The sequence below is a fragment of the Solanum lycopersicum genome, chromosome 8 (genome assembly GCF_036512215.1).
Source record: "Solanum lycopersicum chromosome 8, SLM_r2.1".
In the NCBI taxonomy this organism is placed as follows: domain Eukaryota; kingdom Viridiplantae; phylum Streptophyta; class Magnoliopsida; order Solanales; family Solanaceae; genus Solanum; species Solanum lycopersicum.
In genome coordinates, this window is record NC_090807.1 from 6,909,002 (window position 1) to 6,921,133 (window position 12,132).

A 12,132-nucleotide genomic window follows, 5' to 3' on the forward strand; every position below is an offset into this window, starting at 1 on the left:
GAAAATACATTAAGAGTTATTATTCACACTTGAAGAACTCACAAGATTTTTTAAGTAGAACACAAAGTAATCAAAACGTCAAGGCTAAGAGAGGTTCGTCAAGTGAGGTGAACATTGAAGTAAATTGGGCGTGGGTTAGAGGAGTTTACGGGCAGTAACATCAGCGTTTAAACATCGATTAAGTATGTGTTTCTTATCTCTTGGTCCCTTTCCCAAGAGACCCCTTAAGTTTCAAGATATTCATTCCGAAAACTAGGGTTGTTCCCCATTGTATGTCCCTGTAACTAGATCCCATCGAATTATAGGTTGGGTATGTTTGTTGGTACAAAGTAAGGATGAAATGCATTTCGTGATGTTTATGTTTACTTATGCATGTATAGAATTATGTGAATATTGAATATGTTGTCCGAAATCATGTGAAAAAGTGAGGTGTGGCAGTGAACTTAGTGACTGTTGGAGGTATGAAATGACATGTTTAATTCTTGTATTTTATGTGTAAAAGTTGTACTCAACGTGATGTTCATTGTAATGAATCGTGGCTGATTGAATAACAATCTTTTTGCCAAACAAACCTATGAAATATGCGCCTAAAAATGTGTTAAAATGGTCTACGAATTTCCTTAGGAGTTCAAGTGAAAACTTTAATAAAAATGAATTAAAAAATGACCAAAATTTCCATCAACGATGCAATGTAAATTTAGACTAAAGTTTAATAAAGGAATTTGGAAATTAAATAAAATTTTAAAGGTGTGACGCCACCAGGATTCGAACCTGTGACCTCACCCGTGTGGCTGTTGTGATTCGCGAAAAAAAAGAAAAAAAAGGGGGATTCAAAATCGGGTTGCTGGAAGAGAAAGGGAGAAAATTAATTAAAAGAAAAAGGGGAGGCATGGGATTTGAACACACGACCTCTAGCTACGAACGAAGAAGGGAAAATGAATGAAGAAAACAAATCGCGAAGCGTGGGGATCGATCCCATGACCTTAAGGTGGAAGGGTACGCGAAATTTTTAAAAAAATATATAAAAGAGGGCGGGGATGCGGGGGATCGATACCACAACCCCTTGGTTAGTAGTGAACTAGGAGCATAGGAGGAGGATGAAAAAAATCAAAAAAAATTTAATTAAAAAAAAGGGAGTTGTGGGGTTCGAACCTACGACCTCCATCTACGCGCGAAGAAGGGAAAATAAATGAAGAAAATAAATTTGAAGGCGTGGGGATCGATCCCACGACCTCAAGGCGGAAGGGTAGGCGAAATTTTGAAAAAAAATATGAAAGAGGGCTGGGCTGTGGGGGATCGATCCCACAACCTCTTGGTTAGTAGCGAACTAGGAGCATAGGAGGAGGATGAAAAAAACAAAAAAAAAAACTAAGGGGTTGTGGGGAATCGATCCCACGCCCCTCCGTGATTTGTAGCACTGCTCAAGAAATAAGGAGAAAAATGAAATTTAAATAATTGTGAGGCGTGGGAATTGAACCCACGATCTCAGGAAGGCTGCGAAATTGGAGAAAAAGAAAGAGAGCTTGTGGAGTTTGATCCCACAACCTCATGGTATATGCGAATTTGATAAAAAAAATATAATAAATAAATAAATAGATAATTAAATAAATAAAAATTATCCTTTAATGAAAATGTTGAGATTAAATTTAGAATTCTAATTATAATAGAAAATTTATTCTTTCATGTAAATGTTGAGATTTAATTTAGAAATAGAAAATTAATCCTCACATGTAAATGTTGAGATTTAATTTAGAAATATAATTTTATAAATATTAGATATAAAATTAATGAAAAGTATAAATGATATCCAAGTGATCAAGATATGGGTTCCCGTGCCCAAACCTCCGTATTGATACATAAGTCATAGGTGAGTAAAATATTCCAGTATAATGCCATCTACTTATATCAAAACTAAAGATCTTGACATATATACAAGATACATAAGTCTTGTAATACATAATCTTAGGAAAGTAAGAATCACTTAGCGAACTATGAATAAAGCACTATGACTTGTATGTATAGACACATAAGTCTAACATACGTTCAAAAATAAAGTGAACCTAAGATGTACGTAATCAAATGATGAATCTTAGGAGGGTTAAGTACGAGTGTAAGATACACTAATTGGCCAAGTGCATTGGCATATGATGAGATGAACTATGAAATGAAGAAATGAACATTCACGTAATAAGAGGTGAGTGACTATGAAAAACAAAGGTGCTAATAATGAAGAATGTGGTAACAATCATGATGTAAGACTAATGTATGTGATGAGAGCAATATCAAATGGGCCTAAGTAAATGTTACCAATACGTACTCACCAATGAGGGTGTAAGATAATGAAGAGACCAGTCTCTATGAACACTCTAATAAAAATATTGAGTTTAAAACACTTAATACGAATGATGAGATGAGAAATCATCTAATGAGCTATGCTGTCGTCATACTACAAGCAAGCTTCCATGATTTATGAGTTGAATGTAACAGAACTTTATACTGAGCATCGATAGTCTAGCTATGAGCAGTGATGCCTTCTTTCGGGAAGGGTGAAGGTTCACGTAACTCTCATGAGATGAGACTGTCCGGATTGCCGAGTATGGGTCTCCATACATCTCCTAGTCTTTGAACCTATAATCCTAATATAGGGATCTGGCGGGGTTATATTCCCATATACGCTAGCATATTATTGAGTAACTTTGGCCAGTGATTCCACCTCCTTTTGGTGTGGGGGAGACACTGGATTTCATGATGCTCACATGATCTATGTCAGTTAAAGTTAAAGTTCACAATGAATGAATGAGTCCAGCCTCAAATGACTCATATAAAGAAATGAATGATACCGAAGGTGTTAGATAGGATAATCAAGAGGTGAGCTAGATTCAGGTAATGACATTAGGTATTCCTGATCATTGAACGACAAACCCGATGAATGTCTTAAACTACATTGTAGGTATAGCTGGTGTTCACACTGGCCTACGAATGAACTGAAATGAGGTACGTATGAATGGATGAAGCAGACTCTGTATTTGCTAAGGAAGGCTCCTTAGTTGAGGTCCCATATTTTGAGTCCTCATTTTGGAAAGTCTTAAAGTCAAGTCCATGATAACAAGGTCTCATGACATATGAATGAATAATATGAAATAAGCTATGTGTTATATTTTATGTTCTATATGAAGATGTTATGTGTTGTGTGCCATACGATAATTATAATGATGCATGTCACTCTCATGGCATAAATTTCTCGATCTCAATTTGGTAAGTCTCCCACTGACTTGACTTCCAAAATCCATGTAGTTAGGAAAGAGCTATTCTTTTTCATGCATGTCCCTGGTGTGTGCTTGAATATACCCCTACTTAGTAAAAGTTTGTACTAATTCCATACAACCATCTACTTTTAGGTGCAGGAATAGGTGGAGGGTAGAGCTACAGGTTCGCTGTTGTAGCTATCTGGATGTCAGCATTTATCCGGAGTTTGGTAGGTCCTCACGCTTTTGAGGATGCTACTGTTTTACATTCTAGCGTAGTTTTAGAGTTGAGCTAGTGGAGCATGTTCCACTAGCGTTTCTTTCCAGTTTCTGTTCAGACTTTGTATTGGTGCTATTTTGGCTGATATACAATTAATAATTAACGAATTATTTATTTCAGTTGCTTATCTCTTAAATGTTAGATGGTTGATGATGAACGATTACGAAATATTAAGAATGTTTAGCAAGTATATTTAAAGAATAAAATTTTTTAAATTTTCCGCTAAAATTAACCTATGTAAAGTAAGAATGACGTAAGTAGGCTTGTTTGCGACCTTTGAGAGGTCAACGACGCCGGTCTCGTCTGGGGTCTAGATTCCAGTTGTGAAAAAGTTGGTATCAGAGTACTAGGTTAAATTCCAAGAATAATGAGTTCACATCAACCACATTGAGTAGTTTCTAAGTCATGGTAGTGAAGTGCACCACTATCCTGGATCAGAGACTGCATGATGCGTAGGAAAATTTTTCCCTTCTTCTGATCTTATCGTGCTTTTCCTAATGTCTGAATTCTTGGTCTTATGAACGTGTCTAACATCAATCCTTGTCGTTTTCAGAGGATGAACACTTGGAGAACTAAGGGTCTTAGGATGGGAGGAGCATCAGCTAGAGGTAATCGGAATCCACCCCAGGCTCCAGCTGAAGGAGTGGCCATGCCGGTTAACCCAACTGGATTGACTAATGCTGAGGTGAGGCCATCTCTAGCCCAGATGGCACAGGCAATCACGATGCAAGCTCAAGCTATGACTGCCCAAGTCAACCGACAGGATGTTAAGAGGGAGAACCCACTGGTTCGCAGCATGGCTGACAAACTGCAAGATTTTTCGAGGATGAATCCTCCTATATTCACAAGGGATAAGACTTTAGAAGATCCTCAGAATTTTATAGACGAGGTACATAAGATTCTGGTGGCTATGGGGGACACTGATATTGAGAAGGCTGAGTTGGCTTCCTACCAGCTCAAGGATGTGGCAAAGATTTGGTGCAAGATGTGGCAAGATAGTCGTGTCTTAGGTGGAGTTCTAGTCACCTGGGAGCTGTTCAAGACAACATTCCTGGAGAGATTCTTCCCCAGAGAGATGAGGGAGGCCAAGGTTGAGGAGTTCATCAACCTTAAACAAGGCCCTTCGACGGTCAGGAGTATTCCCTGAAGTTTGTGAAGCTATCAACTTATGTTACTTTCCCTAATATTTAATGGCAAGAATGAGGAGAAGATTGAACTTTGTTGAAATCATCCAGGTATGCTACTTCCTTGGTTTCTAACAGCAGGGATGAGATGAGCAGGTTCCTAACAGGAATCAATGGAGACGTGGAGGAGGAGTGTCGGTCTTCTATGCTCCATGATAATATGGACCTTTCCAAGTTAATGGTGCTTGTACAACAGGTAGACGACAGCCACAAGAGGAGAGGTGTTCATGATGTTAGGAGTCCTAGGCCTCAAGATCAGGCAGGTCCCAACCATAGAGGCCATAAAAATAATTTTGGCGTCCGTGAGCAGCCCAGATTCAAGAATGGTCAACAGAGTTCTTGGAATTCTAACCCTCATAGGAATACAACACCTAGAGGAGGCAAACACGAACTCAAGAGGGGCAATGGAGGTGAGATGCAATGTCCAAAAAAGACCTATGCTAAATGTGGCCGAGCTCACAGTGGAGAGTGCAGATAGGGCACTAATGCCTGCTTCGGTTGTGGTAAGAGTGGACACATGGTCAGAGACTGTCCACAGAACAGAGGTCAGACTAGAGGTAATGCTTAGCCTAGGCCTATCCCACAGAGTGCAGCAGCAGCCGAACCTCCTAAGAGGAACAAATTCTATGTCCTGAAGGGAAGGGAGGAGCAGAAGAAGTCCGCTAATATGGTCACATGTATGCTGCAAGTATTCTCAACTTCTGTTTATGCTTTACTTGACACAGGGTCTACACTTTCCTTTGTGACTCCTCTGCTTGCCCTTACTTTTGAAATACTACCTGAAGTTCTGCATGATCCTATAGTGGTTAGTACGCCTTTAGGAGAAAATGTAAGAACTGATAGAATATACAAGAATTGCCCAATAGTTGTAAGGGGTAACACTATGTGTGCAAACTTGATTGAGTTACCCATGCATGATTTTGATATTATTCTCGGCATGGACTGACTTCACAGTTGTTATGCTTCCTTGGACTCTAGTAGTAGAGTGGTGAGGTTTCGCTTCCGTAATGAAGAAGAGTTAGTCTGGGAGGGGTACAATTCAAATCGTCATAATCCCTTGATTTCAAATCTTAAGGACAATAAAATGATGTCCAAGGGGTTATTATGTAATATTGTGAGTGTTAAGGATTTAAATCATGACATTCCTTTCATAGACTCAGCGCCCGTAGTGAATGAGTGCCTAGATATGTTTCTTGAAGATTTGACTGGAGTCCCTCCCTTTCGAGAGATTGACTTTGGTATAGACTTAGAACCCGATACTAAACCAATCTCAATTCCTCCTTATAGAATGGCTCAAGCAGAACTCAAAGAGTTGAAGCTGTAGTTAAAAGATCTCACTGATAAGTAGGCCTGTGCAAAAATCGGGTCAAACCATTAATCCAGACCAATTTTTGGGTTATTGGGCTAACAGTTTGAGTTATTGGGCTAACGGTTCGGGGCTCGATTTTGAAATATGGTGTATTGGGTAATCAGTTTCGGGCTCGGGTTGGGGAGCCAAAATATTGGGCTACCTGATACCCCGATAAGACCTATATTTATATTTATATTTTTTTTCCTAATTTTCTAATTTTACACCCCGATTATAGACAACTAATACCCAATAGTCTAATACCCATAACTTTTCAGTTTTCACTTTGATTCTTTGAAGTTCTCGGTTAGAACTAAAGTTCTGACTTCCACGACGGAAAATTTTGAATCACCTCCGATGAGGCGGCGACGACTGCTCAACGCCTCCACCTGGACCACCTTTTTCCTCCACTAGGGTTCCGACTTCCGCGACGGAAAATTTTGAATCACCTCCGGCGAGGCGACGATGACTGCTCTACGCCTTCACCTGGACCACCTTCGTCCTCCACTACTCGGCCACTCTAGTCAGTCAGTCACTCAGACTCAGGCATACTCATAAGGCAGTCACTCTCGTCTCTCAGTCTCTCACTCAGGCGTCAGGCGAGGTCCGAGGACACAAGTCACCAGGTAACTATTGAGTGTTGCAATTATGGTGAGCAAATTGACAAGTAAAGCACAAATCTTTAGCTGTTTCTTTGAGTGTTGATGAACCTAGAAGTAGAAATATTGAAGGAAAGATTTAAATTTTTATTAGGACCATAGTTTCTTTCACCACATGGACTTAATATTTATATAATTGGATGGTGTATCTAGATTGATATTTCATTAGAACTATTAGTGTTATAGCTATAAGAATGGGAATGAGTCCTTCTTTAAGACTAATATTATTATATTATGTTATGAAATTAACCTTAGAGTCTAACAGTGAAAAACTGAGAATGAGAATGGTAGTAAAACATCCCTTTGACATGTATTCTCTTAAACAAAAATGAAGTAGCAACTAACTCCACATTACAATACCTAGAGATTTGATTCGAGTACAAAATGGTTTTCTTCAACATAGGTAAATTATAAACATTGATTACTTTTAATGCTGGTCAATATATTATATATTATTATAAATATATAACACCTGGGAAAAATAGAAAAGAACTAACCTTGTTTTTGAATATTATACTGCAATTTAGTATAGGACATTCTGACTGTTGATTTTAAATTTGATAGTTGATACTACTTAGCCTATTGTTTGTAATTTGTAATTCTTTCTGTAATAAAAGTACTTAGTGTTTATATCTTTTTGCAGTTTTGGTGAATGTACCATGGCTGAAAATATCATAATTGATAAGGTTATTGGTGAAAGTGGGGCTTCTAATTCAAATGCAATAGATCAAAGTCAAACTATTGAGTCTAAAGTAAAGAAAGGAAGGAAAAAAAGATCTCGTGCGTGGGATCATTTTACTCGTAAAACTGATATTGATGGAAGTGAAAAGGCTGTTTGTAACTATTGTAAGTATTTTGCTGACACAAAAGAACATGGTACAACGTCAATGCTTACTCATATAAACAAATGAATAAAGATGCCTTATAATATTGATAATAAACAATCAAGATTAGCATTTCAACCAATGATAGGGGGTAACAATGGTGATGTAGTTGTTGTTCCATGGAAATTTGATCAGGAAGAGCGTAAAAAGGCCTTGTGTCGTATGGTAATTATTGATGAGGTTCCTTTCAGATTTGTTGAAAAAGAAGGTTTTAAACAATTTATGAAAGTAGCACAACCCTGTTTCCACATTCCTTCCCGTACCACTGTGACTCGTGACTGTTTTGATCTTATTAATGAATAAAAACGTAAGTTAATGGTTGTTTTTAAGGAAACACAACAAAGGGTGTCTTTAACCAATGATACTTGGACTTCCAAACAAAGAATAAATTATATGGTCATTACTGCTCATTGGATTGATAAAAATTGGACTTTGCATAAAAGAATTATCAACTTTTGTCCGATCACTAGTCATAGAGGTGAAGATCTTGGAAAGTCTATTAGTAAGTGCTTATATGAGTGGGGATTGCATCGAATTTTCACTGTAACAGTTGATAATGCTTGTTCAAATAGTATGGCAATAACTGAGTTGTCTAAGCAATTAACTAAATGGGGAACCAACTTAATGGGTGGTAGTCACCTTCATATAAGGTGTATGTATCATATTGTAAATCTTATGGTTCAAGATGGTACAAAAGAAGCAAATGTGTCTATTGAACGAGTTAGACAAGCAGTGAGATACATCAGGCAATCTCCTGCTAGGTGGAAAAAATTTCAAGAATGTTGTGAGGATGAAAATCTTGCTAAAAAGTCTTTATGCTTGGATATTCCTACAAGGTAGAATTCCACCTACATGATGTTGAGCAGGGTTATTGAATATGAAGGGGTAATTTTAGAGTGCACCGATCGTGATATTGTCTTGGCACTATATCTTAAGTTTGTTGATAAAAATTCTATAGGTACACTTTTGAGTAGTGATTGGGAGGGCGTAAAGAGAACTACAAAATTTCTTGAAATGTTTTTTAATCTTACTTTGAAGATATGTGGTTCACGATATGTTACATCAAATCTTTATTTTCTTGAAATTTGTCAAGTTGGTGTTTATTTGAATCAATTGATATCAAATGAAGATCAAGTTTTGGCTAAAATGGCAGAAAATATGAAGGAGAAATTTGACAAATATTAGGGTGATGCTGAAAAAATGAATAAGATGGTTTTCAAACCATTTTTTGGATCCTCGTCACAAATTTAGTACTCTTGGCTTTGCACTTAAGAAGATGTTTGGAGAAAAAGGGGTTGCTATAGAAAATGGTGTGCGAATGTACATGGAAGCTTTGTTTAATTAGTATACAAACCCCTTTTCAAATGATAAAAGTGGCCAATTTTCTTCAACTGGTGTGGATACTTCTATTTCAAGTTTTGTAGGAGAATTTGGAATTTTTTTTGAGGAATTACATAAACATAAATCTGAAAAGGCAGGTGCAAGTTCAAAGTCTAAATTAGTTAAATATCTTGATGAATACACTGAAATTGAAAAATCAGATTTTGATGTATTGCTTTGGTGGAAAGTTAACTCACCTAGATTTCCATTTCTTTTTGAGATGGCTCGAGATGTATTGGCTATTCCCATTTCAAGTGTGGCGTCTGAATGTGATTTTAGTACTGGAGGGCGCATACTTGATTCATTTAGGATTTCATTAACTCCTAGATTGGTACAAGCTCTAGTGTACCTTCAAGATTGGCTTCAGAGTGAGCCACAACCCATAAGTATTGAGGAAGATTTAGATTTTCTTGAGCAACTTGAAGAAGGTAAGAAAAGAATCTCATTGATGTTAAATTGTGAATTGCTTATTTAATACTTTTATTGTTTAAGTCTTGAGCCTTGACTTGTTATCGTATTTCTCTTTAGATTTTGCTAAACTTGGAAAAGAACTTTGCATTGACGACATGTAAAATTGGAGGAAGGAAGGTATATACATGTGTTATCTTGTCTTTGTGTCTGATTTATTATTGATCTAATACTTTCTCTATTTCTTTGCTAATCAGATTTTATCATGCATCGATCACTTGTTTGGAATCACTATGAAAAACTTGAAGAAAATGAAGATGGATCGTGGAAGGTAAAATGTATTCATTGTGGCTGTGTTTATTACCATTCATGCAATACTGGGACTGCCTCCTTAAGAAGGCATGTTAAGGGTTGTTTGGAAAACAGGAACCAAAATCGTCAACTTTTGAGGATTGATGACTAGTTATTATTATGTTTAGACTCAATTTTCAGGTTGTGTTACTGCTGTCTGGCGTCTGCTATTTTAAATTTGTGTGTCTGTGACTCTGTGTGGAGTGTGGACTGTTGCAGCCTAGCAGGCGTGAATTGTGTTGAATTTTTTACTTCTATTATTTTGCAATTTGCATGCTTGTAGCTTGTACTGTTGGCTATTATTATGTTACAGTTTTTGGTTGCTTTATTATGTTATTTTATTATGAGATTTCATATTTGTGTTGCAAAGTTTATATATGTATTGTACAGTTGTAGTATTGTTATCTGTTAAGGCGAAACTTGATGAGTTGATGTTTTTGTTGGCTTGTTGCAATGAGTGGAATGTGGATGTTGTTGTTGGAAATTGCAATTGTGCATTTCCTTTTGTTGAAACTTGAAAGTGCACTGACTGCACTAAATTGTTTTCATTTTCTGCCTGCAAATTGCAGTGCGAAGTGCAAATTGTAAATTGCAATTTGCAATTCAGCAGACTTAATTTGCAAAGTGCGTGGGATAATCTTCAAATTTTCATGTGATTTTTATTTTTAAAAATTGTATGATATGTTAATGGTTAACCCGATAACCGAACGGATAAGAGTTGATAACCGATAAACCGATAACCGATAAGCCGATAACGTAATGGTTCTTTAATGGTTTAGCTAGTCTACAAACCGATAACCAATAAGCAAAACCGATAATGTTCAAAATCAAACCGAACCGACCGATATGCAGCCCTACTGATAAGGGTTTCATTCAGCCGAGCATATCCCCTTGGGACGCTCCAGTGTTGTTTGTAAAGAAGAAAGATGGGACCCTTAGAATGTGTATTGATTATCGGCAGCTCCACAAAGTCACTACAAAGAATAAGTATCCACTTCCCAAAATTGATGATTCGTTCGATCAGCTCCCAGGGTCTAGTTTCTTCTCTAAGATTGATCTTCGTGCAGGGTATCATGAGCTTAGTGTTAGGGATGGAGATGTCCCAAAAACAGCCTTTCGTACCCGTTATGGTCATTATGAGTTCTTGGTTATGTCATTTGGTCTCACGAATTCACCTGCTGCATTTATGGATCTCATGAATAGAGTGTTCATTGAATACCTTGACTCTTTCGTCATAGTATTCATTGATGACATTCTCATCTACTCTAAGACCAAGGAAGAGAATGAACCGCAATAGAGACTTACCTTGCAGGTACTTAGACAACATCAGTTGTATGTGAAATTCAGCAAGTGTGAATTCTGGGTGAGATCAGTAACCTTCCTAGGCCATGTTGTGTCCGATCAAGGTGTAGAAGTAGACCCCAGGAAGACTGAAGCTGTTAAGAACTGGCCAAAACCTCTTACTCCTTACGATATTCGTAGCTTTCTAGGATTGGCTGTTTACTACTGCAGATTTGTGGAGGGCTTTTCTTCCATTGCTTCCCCACTTACAGCTTTGACGAATAAGAAAACCAAGTTTGAATGGACGGATAGTAGTGAGAAGAGTTTCCAGGAACTCAAGGACAGACTCACTTCAGCCCCGGTGCTTACTCTAGTTAAGTGTGGTGAGAATTACATGGTTTATTGTGATGCATCTAGGGTTGGTTTGGGTCGTTTTCTCATGCAGCTGGTAAGGTGATAGCCTATGCTTCCAGACGGCTCAATATTCATGAGAAGAATTATCCCACTCATGACCTGGACTTGGCAGCTATGGTGTTTGCACTGAAGTTGTGGTGGCATTATCTGTATGGAGTACACGTGGATGTGTTCACAGACCATAAGAGTCTCCAACACGTGTTCACACAGAGAGAGTTGAATCTACGTCAACACAGATGGTTGGAGCTGTTGAAGGATTATGACATGAATGTGCACTACCATCCAGGTAAGGCTAATGTTGTGGTTGATACTTTGAGCAAGATGAGCATGGGGAGTACAAACTACGTTGAGAATGAGAAGAAGGAGCTAGTGAAAAAGGTACACAGACTGGCTAGACTGGGTGTACGGTTTGTTGACTCTACTAGCGGGGGTGTTTCAGTTCATCTAGTTCTGAATCATCCCTGATAGTTGAAGTAAAAAAGGGTCAACATCTTGATCCTGTGTTGATGGAGCTGAAGGACTCACTGTTGTTAAAAATGAATGAGTCTTTCTCTTTGTGAGATGATGACATACTTAGATACCAGGACAGGTTGTGTGTACCGGATGTAGATGATTTATGGACCATTATGGCAGAGGCCCATGGTTCCAGATATTTCGTACATCCAAGTTCCACCAAAATGTATCATGATCTTAAGTAG

General features: G+C 37.8%; 1 protein-coding gene across 1 annotated transcript; it reads left to right on the top strand.

Moving 5' to 3' along the window:
• The first annotated feature begins 4,111 nt into the window (after nucleotides 1-4,111).
• On the top strand, nucleotides 4,112-4,672 carry LOC138337720 (uncharacterized). The gene has a single exon (XM_069287994.1). The coding sequence runs from the start codon at nucleotides 4,112-4,114 to the stop codon at nucleotides 4,670-4,672; it is 561 nt and encodes a 186-aa protein (XP_069144095.1).
• Nucleotides 4,673-12,132: the final 7,460 nt, after the last annotated feature.